Source organism: Copadichromis virginalis, linkage group LG9 (genome assembly GCF_057382275.1).
Source record: "Copadichromis virginalis isolate Kocher_CV1m ecotype Utaka linkage group LG9, C_Virginalis_male_GT1.1, whole genome shotgun sequence".
NCBI lineage: Eukaryota > Metazoa > Chordata > Actinopteri > Cichliformes > Cichlidae > Copadichromis > Copadichromis virginalis.
This window is the reverse complement of record NC_140626.1, coordinates 430,377-446,245: the sequence shown is the minus strand read 5'-3', so window position 1 is coordinate 446,245 and position 15,869 is coordinate 430,377. Positions and strand designations below refer to the sequence as shown.

General features: G+C 39.5%; 1 protein-coding gene across 1 annotated transcript; it reads right to left on the bottom strand.

Moving 5' to 3' along the window:
- Window positions 1–259: 259 nt before the first annotated feature.
- On the bottom strand, window positions 260–5,031 carry LOC146701035 (myelin-associated glycoprotein-like). The gene is made up of 6 exons (XM_085467381.1): window positions 4,670–5,031; window positions 2,559–2,864; window positions 2,194–2,475; window positions 1,959–2,037; window positions 1,771–1,810; window positions 260–1,606 (listed from the first exon to the last, which is right to left on the bottom strand). Exons 1-6 carry the CDS (start codon window positions 4,998–5,000, stop codon window positions 1,364–1,366), a joined length of 1,281 nt encoding a protein of 426 aa, XP_085323507.1. The 5' UTR covers window positions 5,001–5,031; the 3' UTR covers window positions 260–1,363.
- Window positions 5,032–15,869: the final 10,838 nt, after the last annotated feature.

Here is a 15,869-nt window from a genome sequence, read left to right as displayed (position 1 = left end):
TACACATGTGTACAATGTCAATTATTTCTTTTTCCTCCACTGATGTGAGGAACATTGAGTTAGGGTTCCTATCAATCAGGTTTTCATTACATTCTACTGATGGCAGTGACTCAGGAATTTGTTCTGCCAGTTTTGGTCCAATATTTACAAAATAATGATTAAAGCTGTTGACCTTATCAGCAGTGTTTTCCATAATATTGCCATTATCGATAAAGTATTGTGGATAACTTTGTTGTCCAGAATTATTTTTAATGATACCGTTTAAAACATCCCATATTCCTTTCATATTATGTTTATTGTTGTTCAATATTTTACTATAATACTCCTTTCTACATACACGTATAATATTGGTCAACTTATTTTTGTATTTTTTATATTTATTTTCAGCTTCTTTTGTTCTTTGTTTTAGGTATTCCCTATAGAGTGTATTTTTCTTTTTACATGCATTTTGTAAACCCTTAGTGAGCCATGGTCTATCTGAATATTTGTGCTTTCTGTTGTATTTTATTGTTGGACAGTTTTTATCGTACAACTCCATGAATATTCTTAAAAATATGCCATATGCAATATCAATATCAGCTTCTTTGTACACCTTGTCCCAGTCCTGATTTAATAGATCGTTCTTAAATGCATTCATAGTTTCTTCTGTCCTTACACGTCTGTATCTCAGTTGTTCTTCATGCTGATTTTTCTTATAATTAGTGTCATAAACTGCAAAAACTGGTATCACTGATGTCATTAATTAATATTCCGCTCACAATGTTGTTTTCCATATTGTTAGTGAAAATATTGTCAAGTAAGGTGGCACAATGTGGTGTAATTCTGCTAGGCCTGGTTATTTTAGGATGTAAACTCAAACTGTACATAGTGTTTAGGAATTCGTCGGTCATTTTATGCTTTTTTGGATTCAACAGGTCAATATTAAAATCACCACAGATAAACATAACTTTTTGATTTGTTTTAGAGAATATTTCCTCTATGAAGTCATTAAATACTTGAATACTAGAGCCAGGTGTTCTATATATACAGCTAATTATTACATTTTTTTCTTTTTCCTTATAAATTTCAATTGTTATACATTCTAGTAAATTATCAATTACAGTTGTCATACTTTCTACCACATGCATGTTTCAATTTGATTTTCAGTTTTACAGAACAGAATCGGCTGACATGTGAAACCAGTTCCTTATTGAAGTGCTGAAACTTCTGCTTATTCAGATTTTTCATGAACACAAGAAAATGAAAACAGAACATGAAAAGTTGCAGGGTGTTGTTTCTTTGTCATCACTGAACTGTGAAACTGACCCACAGAAAGGCTCCATGTGTGTATGTCGACGCTGAAGTAATGTCATTTTACAACCTTTTAAATTTTCTTCACCTCACTATAGACTTCCTCCTGGACATGAGGACTCTGTGTTAAGTTGTTTTCTGGCTTGCTGATTTGCACCTGTGCGTACTCTGTGTCCTGCTCCTGTCCTCTGTCCTGCACTGAGTCAGAGGATGCTTGATGCTTGGAAATGTTAATCTCACTATAATGGATGTTTTCTTCAACTTCCTCTGTTTTACTTCCTGGTTCTTCAACAACCTGCTTTTCATTTATTTGAATCTATGGAATTAAAATAATAGAATATTCCTTAAGCTGACTCTGTTATTTTTTTGTTACATTAAATGATCAGACTGCTCTGACAAAGATGCTACTGTAAATAATCACTAGAACAGTCAGTTATCCTGCAGATAGATTTTTGTTTTGTTTTGTTTTAATTCCCTTACCTGAGTCTGTTGTTGTCTTTGATGCTTTGATTTTAACCAGCTGGAAGACACAAGAGGCTGTTAAATTAACTCTACTAAATATAATTGTGAATAAAGTTAATCTGTTGGAAAACAGATATTTTAATTTGCAGATAAAATATCTTTGACACTAACAGTATGTGTTTTCTACTTTCATGTGTGATACTTACCAAACAAAGATTATCAAGCAGAGTAAGATTAAGAGTAAAATGATCCCAATAATTACGCCAATATGTTGCCACAGTTTGTCTGTTGAAGCACAGAAATCATGAAGTAACAAAAAAAAAAAGATTTTATGTTGATATATTGATTCAGGCTGTGCTTCGTTACTACTTGAAGTAGTTTTTTTAAATGAAAGATATAATAGATACAAAAAAGTTTTAAAAAAATGATGGGAGCACATACTTTCCTCTTTAGGCAATGGGCCTTTAACAGTCATGTTAATCTCTGCTGATGTCTGATTACCCAGATCATTAGTGGCCACACAGTAATAAACTCCTCCATCTGTTACATTGAAGCTGTAAATCTCTCCTTCAGATACTTTCACAGCTCCATCTCTGCTCTTCTTGAACCAGGTGAAGCTGCTGACTGGAGGTTTGGCTCTGCTGGAGCAGGTCAGGTTCACCCAGCTGCCTGCTGACACCAAACATGTTGGACTGATGGATGCTGAGGTGTCTTTAGGAGCATCTGGAGAGAAAAAAGAAAGAGATATCCCATACATCATTTTGTCCTTTAAGATTCAGTTCAACAACAAACTTTGATTGTCTTACATGAAACACTGAGAGTCTCTTCTGTCTCTGCTGTCTTGGTGTCTTTTCCTTGGTTCACAGGATATCTGGCAGAGCAGCTGATCTTCTTTCCATCATGTGTGTCTGACAGAGTGATGTTCTGCTGGATTTTAGTTGTAAAGCTTCCATCTGTGTTTTCCTCTATTTTGCTGTGAGAGTCTTGTTGGAGATTCCAGGTGAGTTGAGGAGGGGAGTGTGGACAGGGAGTGAGAGCTGAGCAGGTTATAGTGACAGACTCCTTCTCCTTCAGATCACCTGAGATTGTAATATTGGGCCTCCAAGGAGAATCTGTGGTTTCACATTAAACACAGTTTGTAAACTAATAATACCGTCAAGAAACAGATGAAGATCAGCCACAACAATGGATTAAAAACCAAAGTGAGGTATTGTCCTCCTTCCTGAAATCCTGCATATTTGTCTCACTTAAAAGTTTCGGATTAAAATTCAGTTTAATATTAGACAAAGATAACCTGAGTAAAAGATGGTGGTGGTTGTGTTATGGTCTGTGACTCAAAAAAATAAAAAGTAAAAAAAAAAAACCCTGAATGAAGGTGACGTTTATCACGTGAAATCCAAAATTAAATGTAATGCTTTGATTTTAAACAAGTTGTTCATGCTTGGAAAATGTAGCTGAATTAAAATTATTAAGCAAAGAAGAGGGAACCAAAATTCTTCAATAGCACTGTGAATGACTCATTACCAGCTATCAAAAACACTTGCAGTTCTTGCTGCCAAGACATTTAAGTATTAACACAGGGGCTTGGATAACATTTTTCCTTAAAAATAAAATCATCATTCAAAAACTGCAATTTTTATTCAGTCTTTGTCTTATCATAAAATATTATTTCAGTTGAAACATGCAGAAGTGACAAATATGCAAATGCCGTTTTAGTTTTTAATCACTAACAGACAGGATTCTTCCTTTTATGTCCCCTGTAAGTGCAGGAAAGGTTGGGGAAGAGATGTAGAGAGAGACTTGTGTCAAGACGTTAGTTTGTTGAACAGTAACTTGTGAAATTTCCATGGAAACCAGACTATTTATGTCACGGTACTGGGTACCGTGTGTATGTTGTTAATGTGTCATTTTGTATTAATTTGTGTTCTAGTTTCAGTTTAGCTCATCCAGTCAATTTCTAGGTTGCCATTAGTCCTTTGTTTCTTAATTTCTTTGTGTCATCTTTCCCTGTGTTAAAACTCCCCTTGTTGTTTATTGTGTGTTATTGGTCATGTTTCTTGCCTGTCTGGTTAATGTTGTCAAGTTTGTGTCATGCCTGCGTCTTGTCATGTTTTCCTGTTTATTGTGAAAGTCCAGTTTCCATGTCTTTGTGTTTTTGGTTTACATTTCCTGTGCATCATTATGTTCATCCTAGTCAGCTATTTCCTCATGTGTCTCCACTCCCCCTAATCACATTATGTGTATATTTAAGTCCTTTGTCTCTTAATGTTTTTTGTCAGGTCGTCTGTTATCTTTGCCACAGGTTTTACAGTTTTACCCTCATTGTTTCAGCGTGTTTCATAGCATCCCTAGTTACTCTGTATTCATAGTATTTCATAATCTTTTCACAGAGTGTCATTGTCTTTTAGTTTATACAGTGTTCATAGTCCCCTTAGTTTTCCCAGTTTCAGTGTGTCTCTAGAGTTGTTCTCATGCCATCAGCCACAATAAAGGCTCGCTTTATTTTTGGAAACATAGTTCTGTCTTCACCGTGTCTGCTTTTGGATCTACCTCATCTACACACCAGCACACCCTGCCGTGACAATTTAAACATAACAAAAAATCATAAATATGCTTTTAAACAGTGACTTTTTCTTTGTATGCAGGATTTCTTCTCTTTTGTTTTTTATTTTATTTTTTTTTCTGTCTTTACTACAGTTTTTTTTACTGATTCCCAATTTTACTGCTCACAATAAAGACCCCAGAAGACTAATTATTGTCCTGAGCCGCCTTAATTTTCCGAGTTTCCAGCTAAACACAAAACACTTAAATGTGCTCATTTCTGTTACATTTGTTCATAATTTCTTTTTTAGTTGTTTCGAATAAAAGCTGCAGCTGATTATACTTTGTTTATAGAAATTAGAGGAAACTTTCTTACCTTTAATTGTTATTTGAAGAGGATCACAAACAGCTGTTGCCATGAACGCTGAGTTCATAATTCTGAAGTAGTATGTGTTTGTATAATTTGTGATTAAATTGGAAAACAGAGTGGTGCAGTTTCTCTGTGTCAGGTTTCCTGTAATATTCATTGGATAGATGTTAAATGTCACACTGCTGTTGAAGATCACGTTTTCTGGATGACTTTTCAAATCAGTATGATTATTTTTAATCCACACTGCAAACACAGGTCTTGTGCTGTCAAACTTTTCTGTTCCAGCATCACTAAAGTTACATGGGATTTGTAAACAAGATCCACTCAGAGCCTCCATCTCGGTTGGTGCAGTGATGAACAGGTGTGTGTTTGGACAAGCAGCCACAGTGCCTGAAAAACAGAATATCATGAAAATATAGAAATGTAGATAAAGAGAAAATCCATGATGAACAATCTGACTTTAAGAGTCGTGGGTTTGCTTTTTATCTCTTGTTCTTTCAACATCCTCAGATACTTGACTTTGTCAAGTATCTGTCTGCTCTGATCTAACAGACTGTAAATGACTGAAATGAGATGGCTCACTTGGAATAATGAGGAAACTCAGTAGCATGATGTCTGTCATAAAACCCATCACCTGGAAAAACATGAAGAAAAGAATCATTACACAAATAAGACACAAAAACAGGAACTTGCCTCATTTTGTAAAGCACATACAAAACAAAAACTAAAAAAAATCAAATAAAGCCTTTTTTTTTCATTGCAATGCACAAAATTAATAAACTGAATGAATGTTTTCTTACCAAATGATCATTCTGCTACACAGGAGAGACGACAACGTAAAAGTCAGTGTGTGATTTTAGCAGTGCGAGTGAAACACTTCTCTGTTTAGATGTTGTAATGTCAAAGCAAACAGACCTGTGATAATTTTGGTTTTCTGTTGTTCGTTAATCGGTCAGTCTGCTTTTTATGTTCCCATCATGCACTCTGTTGACACTTCAGATGCTGCCACTCCCACCTGCCTGTAGATTCACCTGACACTCCACTCACATGCAAACATATTCCTCATTCTCTCAGTAGTTCCCTTCCATGTACGCCTCCCTTGGCTTTGTCTGTTCTGAGTTTTTTGAGACTGACCTTAGTGTCCGTGTGTTTGTTTTATTTTATTTGCTAAATAAGGACATTTCATTTTTATTTGTATCTAAAAATATTTTAGAAAAAATGGGGGGGGGGGTTCTTACAGCAACAGAATAATTGCCAAACAGCTATTACCCAAAAACATAGTATCTACATGGTGTACACTGTATTTTCCACACAAAAAAGAAAGAAAGGAAAATAGAGGACAAAAGTGGCATGCCTTAAAAAAAATCTGCAGCACTTTCACAAAAGATTGCCAAATTAATGTCCATGTGGCAGGGGTGTGGTCTCTAGCCTGCTGCTGCTGAGTGTATGGGGCACTGCTGGGATGTCAAAGTAGACAGGTGATTTTGATGGGATTAGTGACTCTCTTCCCTTTTTATAGTGACAGAGGAGACTGGCAAGAGGTGAGTGTATAAGTATAACAATCAAATCATTTTCATTCTACTTATGTTGTGTAAATATCGACACCAAGTTCTTTTAATTCCTCAGAGGCATTCGATGGAAGACAAAACACTGCTCAGTTGACCATTTAACTCTTTATTTCTCTTTCATACTACTTCTAGACGGGAGATGCGTCCTGCATGACACACTGCCACGGATCTCAAAATGTTGGTGTGCCCCTAAAAGTTTTATTACAGAAGCTCTCTCATTCTAGTCTAAAAAACAGTGTCCCATTAACTTTCCACTAGAGATGGTCCCCTCTTATCTGCATTTTCCCAGGCAAGCATGAGTGAGAGTCTGCAGCTTTGTACTCACGAGGACACATGTTCACATGCCTTTTTTTTTCAGGGCTGTGTACTTAATACTACACTTTATAACTATATAACACTTATTAATAAAAAAGCATAGCATTATTGAGGCACTGCAAATTATTTAATCCCAACAGTTGCTAACCTACTCTGAGCTAATACTGATTGTGATGGACCGAGTTGAAAAACAGGAGGAGCCAAGGAATTATTAGAAAAATATAGTTTCCATTTATTTAACCCCCAAAAATTATATTTATAAGCATAATAAATGTTGAGCTCATAAAAGAGGTCAAAGACACAAAACTGAACTCAGGCACAGACTGCAACCTTAACAAACCAAATGACTGCCCAAACATACATAACTGACCTAAACATGAAATGACATACAAGGGTATATATAATGGCTGATCAGACCATTGTGACACATGAGGGGTAACAAACAAAACACAATCATAAATCACAAACGATGCAGTACAATCTAGTTTGTTAATAAACTAAACACTAAAGAAGAAAATCAAAAACCCCATTAAACCCTAAACTCAAATAATTAATTAAATACAAATACTTTGTTTTCAAAGTAAAGAAAACACACATTCCCCCTTCAGCAGGAAGTGGTGGTGTGGTCCAATTATCTTCCTTCATATTTAATGGTTTCAAACCCTGGCTACCATCTTTTGTCCAGCAACTCCCAGGGATGATGGCAGGTAAGAAATAAAAAGACAAAAGTTAGTCAGAAAGCAAAGAAATGAAGTAGTATGAATACATAAGTAAACTAAATGTGCGCGCTTACAAATAGAACAAATGTATCCAAACCAATCAATAAAGTTATTGGAAACTAAAATGTATTACTATGTTCAAATGAATGAAAATACAAAAGTTACCGACTTTAGAATGTGGCCACGGGTTTGGCCATCACACTGATTTTATTCTGATCCTTTGGAGGAGAAAGTTTGGAGAACAAAGCAAACCAAATCCAAAGATACACGTATCACTGTGTCCCGAGTTGATGATGATCACCCAATAAGAAAGCAGCATCCCCTGGGCATTCAGTGGAAAAATGATGCAAAACAAAATCCTTCTAAATTAATCATCTAACACAGCAAGAATTGAGAGGATAAAGCAAAAAATATACTAAACAAAATTGCAAGTTCACAGTTTGAACAGCGGTTGATCCCTCTGGTTTCTCTGCTGGAATTTTTAGCTGTGAATGTGTGAACAAGCAGCTTTCTTTCAGATTAAGCTCTGGAGCCGGGGAGCATGTTGGTCCAACAAATCACAAAAGTGGTTCTTCAGGTAAAGGTGTGTAATCCTGTGGAATTATACACAGATGTGAACACACAGGATAAATTTACATTTACAAGTTTCAATTAATCTACAAATCTCTGCAAAGTACATCAAAATCCTTACACTACAAAGGAATAACTTGTTCAGACAGGCCAGATAACAGAAGTCAATATAAAATACATCTTGTTAGATACATCTATATACATTTTTACCTGAGACTCCAATTTCAGAGTAAGCCAGCGATCCAGGATCTGACCCACTGGTAGGTCATCACTGATAATCTCTTTGATTCGCAAGGCCAAAGTGGTGTGCATCAGCTTTGTAATCAGGACAGGATTCTTTTTACTTTTCTTGACTTCATCTATAATCTGTAGTCTTAGCTGATCAAGGCGAACAGCAACTTCACCCCAGAAAATTTACTTCTGCCCTGGCATGGACATAACAGTAAAACACAGAAGACAAGACAGACTAACCAGAGAACATAAAAGACACATGACCAGATAGACGTAGATGAAATATAAGTGTGAAGTAGTGCAGCAGTGCACATTGATTCAACAATTTATCCACAAGGCAGTTTATAATCTGCAAATCCAGAAACGCCTTCTAAAGACTCTTAAAATAGTAAGAGATTAGAAAAGTAAGAGCAGCACCTCTGCTGGGACTAATAATGTGTTATACTAAATGTCTTGATGCATTCTCAATCATCCAGGTAAATAAATTTCCAAAACACCAAAAGTTGATTCTGTTCATGGAAAATGAGTATAACAGAAGCAGCTGACTCACAAAAGCTGCAGCTGATTTTTCTTTATTCTTTTTAGAATGAGAGGAAACTTTCTTACCTTTAATTGTTATTTGAAGAGGATCACAAACAGCTGTACATCTGTAGGGCAAGTTCACGATTCTGAAGTAGTATGTGTTTGTATAATCTGTGGTTAAAGTGGAAAACAGAGTGGTGCAGTTTTTTTTTGTCAAATCTCCTGTAATGTTCATTGGATAGATGTAAACTGTCCCACTGCTGTTGAAGATCACATTGTTTGGATTATTGCCAAATTCATAATTATTTTTAATCCACGCTCCAAACACAGGTCTTGTGCTGTCAAACTTTGGCTGCTTGTCCTGATCCTACAAACCTCTTCATCACTGCACCAACAGAGATGGAAGCTCTGAGTGGATCTTGTTTACAAATCCCATGCAACTTTAGTGCTGCTGGACCAGTAAAGTGCCTGAAAAACAGAATATCATTAAAATATAGAAATGTAGATAAAGAGAAAATTCATGATGAACAATTTGACTTTAAGAGTCGTGGGTTTGCTTTTTATCTCTTGTTCTGTCAACATCTTCAGTATAAAATGTGTGACTTTGTAAAGTATCTCTTTCTGCTCTGATCTGTCAGACAGTAAATGACTGAAACTAGATGGCTCACTTGGAATAATGAGGAGACTCAGTAACGTGATGTCTGTCATAAAACCCATCACCTGGAAAAACATGAAGAAAGAAATAATTACACAAATAAGAAACAAAAACAGGAATTTGCCTCATTTTGTAAAGTACTTAAAAAAGAAAAAACAAGAAAAAAACACCATTAACTAAAGCCTTTTTTCGTTACCAGGCACAAAATTTGTAACCTGTATGAATGTTTTCTTACCAAATGATCAGACACAGAGGAGAGACGACAAAGTAAAAGTCACTGTGTGATTTCTGCAGAGACAGCGAGTGAAACACTCTGTTTGGATGTTGTAATGTCAAAGCAAACAGACCTGTGATTGGATTTCTGTCTTTCTTTTTTCAGTCAGTCTGCTTTTTATGTTCCCATCATGCACTCTGCTGTCATTTTAGAAAGCTGCAACTCCCACCTGCCTCTAGATTCATCTGTTCTGAACCCTCCACTCACATGCAAACATATTCCTCAATCTCTCAGTAGTTCCCTTGAACATGAAGCAGTTTATGTACTCTCCTTTGGCATTGTCTGTTCTGCTTTGTTCTTATCAGTTCTGATATGTGTTTTCTGAGACCAGTGGCTATTTTGAGCTTTCGGTCCATGTTTGTGTGTGTGTGTGTGTGTGTTTTTTAATATAGAAGTTAGGACTCTGCATTTTTATTTTTATTTTAAGGTACGGTTTTTTGTTTTGTTTTGTTTTACAAAATAATTGCAATAGAGCCAATTACCCAAAAACATAGTATCAATTCAGTGTATGCCCCCCCCCCCCCCTTCCCCCAAAAAAGAAAACAGAGGACAAAGTGGCACTTCAAAAAAAGAATCTGTAACAGAGGGGAAAAAATTCTCCCTTTACGATTTCACGATTTTTGATGGGACTAATGACTCTCTCCCCTTCTTATTGTTATTCAGGAGACTGGCGAGAGGTGTGTGTAGTGGAGAGTGCTTGTTGTATAAAAATAAATCTTAAAGCCACTGTGTGGGTCCAGTCATTTCACAGTTTGCAGGTAGAAATTGTATTGATGCACTTTAGCAGGACCAACGCAAATTATAACTACCAAATAATTTTAATTCTACTTACTAACCTACTCTGAGCTAATAGTGATTTTATTCTGATCCTTTGGAGGCGAAAGGTTGGAGAGGACAAAGCAATCACCCAACAGGAAACAACATCCCCTGGGCACTCAGTGGAAGTATGATGCAAATCAAAATCTTTCAAAATTAATCATCTAACGTGGCAAGAATTGAGATGAAAAAGCCAAAAATATACAAAACAATGTTCACAGTTTGAACAGTGGTTGATCTCTTTGGTTTCTCTGCTGGAATTTTTAGCTTTGAATGTCTGAAATCGAATCTTCAGAATTTCTCACTGAAGATCTCACAGAAGACAAAAAGGAAGAACCCCATATGCATTCTTCATGTTCATTTTATACTTATACACCCTTCCTTCCCCCTCTCTTACTGGAAGCCAGATGTCATTTACTGCGATGACAAATGGACTCATCCATGGTGACATCCAGTCACTTTGTAACTGCTGTTACTAACACTAGGCATGTAGAAGTGTGGGGAAGCAGTGGAAAGTGTAATTAACATGGCAAGGAAATAGTTGGCGGACATCATTAGAAAGTGAGCAATTCAAATAGGTCTATTTGTGTTGGCTTTCATCTTTTCTTGGTGCTGTCGGCTCCATCTTCATACCTAAATACTAAAACGATGTTGTGTGAATAGAGATCTGTGTTGTTGTGTAGGACTGTACCCTATGAGTTTATATTGTTAAATAATAATAAATAATCAATGAGACAGTGCTTTTTAGTTCATTTCACAGAGAAATGCAAAAGTAATGTAAGGAGTAGTGTAACTAATTACTTTCTCCTGGGAGTAATTGAAGTTGAATGATGATTTATGATTTATTTTGGTGCTGAAAGGACCACAGTGATAGAAATATACATTTAAATGCCTGCTTTGGTGCAAGTGGCTCAACTGATAATTGACTCATTAAATTAAAGCAGAAACATTTAAGCACATTGAGGAAGCTGGTCAACAGGAAGCTGCAGGTAAAGTTCCTGCAACCTGTGTTAATACAGGCACTCAGTCATGTGGTTTGCCATTCTGTGTATTAGTACCTCTTGGAAACACCAAATATTCTGTAATTTCTTCTTCTGTTTTCTGGTTTAATTTATTGAATACATTTCATTTGGAGAAGGCTAATTTGTTAGGAGTTGCTCTGATGTCCCTTTTTTGGATTTTTAGCGCCACCTTCAGGCTCCAACATGCTTTGCTTCTGTTTTTTCTTCAGTCTTTAAACTGACCACAAAACCACAAAACTGAAACAGAGCACATGTGTATGATTTCCCCATTCCACCTATCTTTCTTTCAGGCAACTTCCCAGCTACTCTTTCCAGATGCTCTTCCTAACATAGTAGGCTAGAACCAGGTCATTCTCTCCAAACTTTGAAATCTGAATTTCAATAGTCTCTATCTTTGGTTCAACAGACTCTGACGAACTGGCAAGATAGACGAACTGGCCCTGATGAGAAGCATGAACAGAGACTTTGCCTCCTCCTGTGTCTTATGTTTTACGGAGTCGTGGCTCAGTGAAGACATCCCGGACTGCGCGCTCAAGCTGGAGGGCTTTCATCTGCTGTGCGCGGACCGGCAGGCCGCTCTCTCCGGTAAAACCAAAGGTGGAGGTGTCTGCTTCTACATCAATAGTGGCTGGTGCACAGATGTAACAGTGATTGCTCAGCACTGCTCTCCCTCTCTGGAATATCTTTTTATTCACTGCAAACCGTTTTATTCTCCGCGGGAGTTTGCTTCATTCATCCTGGCCGCTGTTTATATCCCGCCAGACGCGGATGCGCGAGCAGCTCAGTGCGCACTCGCAGAGCAGATTCTCCACACGGAGCGGACATACCCGGACTCTCTCATCATTGCTCTTGGGGACTTTAACAAAGCCAATCTGAGCCATGAGCTTCCGAAATACAAGCAGTATATTAAATGCCCGACCAGAGAGGAGAGGACATTGGACCACTGCTACAGCACGATCAGCGGGGCCTATCGCGCGGTGCCGCGCGCTTCACTCGGACTTTCTGACCACGTCATGATCCACCTGATCCCCGCGTGCAGACAGAGGCTGAAGCTCTCCAAACCTGTCGTGAGGACCAAAAAACTGTGGAGCAACGAGGCTGTGGAGGAGCTTCGCACGTGTTTGGAGACCACAGACTGGGACACATTGAAGGCTGCTTCTAACAGCTTGGACGAGTTTACGGACACTGTCACCTCCTATATCCACTTCTGTGAGGACAGCATTGTGCCATCACGCACCAGGGTGAGTTATAACAATGACAAACCCTGGTTTACCCCTAAACTCAAAAAGCTGTGGCTGGAAAAGAGTAAGGCGTTCAGAAGCGGAGACAGGGACTGCTACAGAGAGGCCAAGTACAAGTTCACTAAGGAAGTGGACATTGCCAAACATCAGCACTCTGAGAAGATGCAGCAGCAGATCTCAGAGAATGACTCGGCCTCTGTGTGGAAAGGTTTTAGGAATATTACAAACTACAAGCCTAAAACCCCCCACTCCACTGACGACTTGCTCTTGGCCACACCCTCAACGACTTCTACTGTCGTTTTGACGAGCCATCAGGCAGCCTTCACACCTCCAACGACCCCAACAATAGAGGCACATTGGACACTCATTCCCCCACCTCTCCCCCCTCCACAGAGCCATCACCACCTTCAAACTGTTCACCTACAACACCCCCCTCCTCACCCCACACAAAAGAGGATTTCACACCACCTCCTCCGACCACAACTCTTCATATTCATGAAGCAGATGTGAGGAAGCAGTTTAAGAATCTGAATGCTCGGAAAGCTCCCGGCCCAGACGGTGTGTCTCCTGCCACCCTCAGACACTGTGCAAACGAGCTGGCCCCAGTGTTTTCTGGCATCTTCAACTCCTCACTGCAGGCATGTCATGTGCCTGCCTGCTTCAAGTCCTCTACCATAATCCCTGTCCCCAAGAAACCTAGGATCACTGGACTATCTGTGGTCATGAAGTCATTTGAGCGCCTAGTTCTCTCCCATCTCAAGACCCTCACGGCCCCCCTCCTGGACCCCCTGCAGTTTGCATATAGAGCCAACAGGTCTGTAGACGACGCCATCAACATGGCCCTACACTTCATCCTGCAGCATCTGGACTCCCCAGGAACCTACGCCAGGATCCTGTTTGTGGACTTCAGCTCTGCCTTCAACACCATCCTTCCAGACCATCTCCGAGGCAAGCTTTCCCAGATGAATGTGCCTGATCCCATCTGCCGGTGGATCACTGACTTCCTGACGGACAGGAAGCAGCACGTGAGGCTGGGGAAGAATGTCTCGGACTCCCGGACCATCAGCACCGGCTCCCCTCAGGGCTGTGTTCTTTCTCCTCTGCTCTTCTCCCTGTACACCAACTGCTGCACCTCCACCCACCAGTCTGTCAAGCTAATCAAGTTCGCAGATGACACCACCGTCATTGGGCTCATCTCTGACGGGGATGAGTCTGCCTACAGGAGGGAGGTTGAACGTCTGGTGTCCTGGTGCAGCCACAACAACCTGGTGCTGAATGCCCAGAAGACAGTGGAGATTATTGTGGACTTCAGGAAGCACACAGCCCCACTCCCCCCCATCATCCTGACTGACACCCCCATCACCTCTGTGGACTCATTCCGCTTCCTGGGTACCACCATCACCCAGGACCTGAAGTGGGAGCCCACCATCACCTCCGTCATTAAGAAAGCCCAGCAGAGGATGTACTTCCTGAGGCAGCTGAAGAAATTCAACCTGCCAACACGGACGATGATGCAATTCTACACTGCAATCATCGAGTCCATCCTCACCTCCTCCATCACCGTGTGGTACGCTGGAGCCACTATCAGGGACAAACAGAGACTGCAGCGTGTTGTGCGCTCTGCTGAGAAGGTGATTGGCTGCAGACTCCCATCTCTGCAGGACCTGTACACCTGCAGGACACTGCGGCGTGCAGCCCGGATCTCAGCTGACCCTTCTCACCCTGGACACAGTCTGTTTGACCTGCTCCCCTCAGGCAGGAGGCTCCGGTCCATTCGCACCAGAACCTCTCGCCATAAGAACAGTTTCTTCCCCTCTGCTGTTGGACACATGAACAATAACCACATGACTGTCCCCGCCACTCACACATGACCCTACGCTGTGTCACTGCATCATTTCATGTCTGGCACTGATCACCACCTGCACTCATGTATATATCCTTCTACGTAGCACTCTTAATTCTTATTCTCATGTATATATCTCATGTATATCTCATGCACATATCTTTCTTTCTACATAGCACTTTAATTCTTATTCTTATTGTTTGCACTGAAGCACCGCAGCAAATTCCTAATGTTGTAAACCTCAACATCTGGCAATAAACCCATTCTGATTCTGATTCTGATTCCACTGTCTTGGACTTCAGCTGGTGGCAATAGTTCTTGACCTGCTTTCAAGGTCCACAACAAGCTTTAGCGTCACTCTGAGCAGAGGGTATAGAAGGTGAGAGACAAACTCATCAAACTCACAGAGCAGAACAACAACTAATGTCACAAACCCTTTTAATGAAAGGTTTCTAAGATGGCTGTCTTCCATTTGTAGTGTTGTCCCATCCTGTTTCAGAGTGACACTGAAAAATGTATTTGTAAAAGTATTTGGCTTTTCTAAGCTTTACTACTGTAATTCTTTATAATCTGTACTAGCAGATATTACCATACTACATGTCAAACTAAAATAGAAAATATGAAATCTATAAGCCTGACACACACTTACTACTGTTCTGAATGTGATACAATGCTACGATTAATATTTGTACATAAGCTACAGTAATGGGCAAGAGTTTTGTATATGCTAGTGGTTGTTAAGTTAAAAAAAAATAGTTTATGAAAAAATACATATTTAATTTTGGGATTTTTTTTCTTGCAACAGGTTGGATGTCATGTTCTATTTTTGCCAGTAGGTGGTGGTAATAGGTGTTCAGTGACTGCTTCGTTTTAACTAATGGAGGGAGTTTGAAGGTTCAGTTTGTTCCACGACTGCATTTCACTCACTGCCTCTGTCTGTATCTCTGTCACTGCAAGACAAACACGGACCAAGAAGTCAGCGCTCTCAGGAGGCCGACAAACACAGAAGATTAAACATTTAAAAAGACACCAACTCGTCCACAGTGAACTGAGACCATTCAGCTGTGACTTGTGTGGAAAGTCTTTTACTGAGTCTGGAACCTTAAAAAGACCCAAACTCCTCCAGGGCACAGTTCAACCTACAGCTGTGATCAGTGTGGCAGAGCTTTGGCTCGCATCTGCAACATGCGGAGTCATCAAGTTATACCCTATGGAGTTAAACCATACAGCTGTGACTTCCCTGGACAAACTTTCCGCTGGCTACTGAGATGAAAGCTACATGTTCACACCGGGTATGATGTGTACTGCTGTGATCAGTGTGACAAACAGTTTGCAACAGACTCCCACTTAAAACCCCACGTTTACCCACACTGAGGAGAGGCCTTATAAATTGGACCTGTGTGAGAAGACTTTTAAAGATCCAGTTTCAC

Excerpts from the sequence above, each read along its gene's own strand:
- LOC146701035 (XM_085467381.1), bottom strand. The coding sequence starts at position 5,000 with ATGGAGGCTCTGAGTGGATCTTGTTTACAAATCCCATGTAACTTTAGT. Across the intron at positions 2,865-4,669 it reads TCTTCAAATAACAATTAAAG|ATTCTCCTTGGAGGCCCAAT; the intron begins GTAAGAAAGTTT and ends GTGAAACCACAG. Across the intron at positions 1,811-1,958 it reads TGCTTGATAATCTTTGTTTG|CTGGTTAAAATCAAAGCATC; the intron begins GTAAGTATCACA and ends TGTGTCTTCCAG.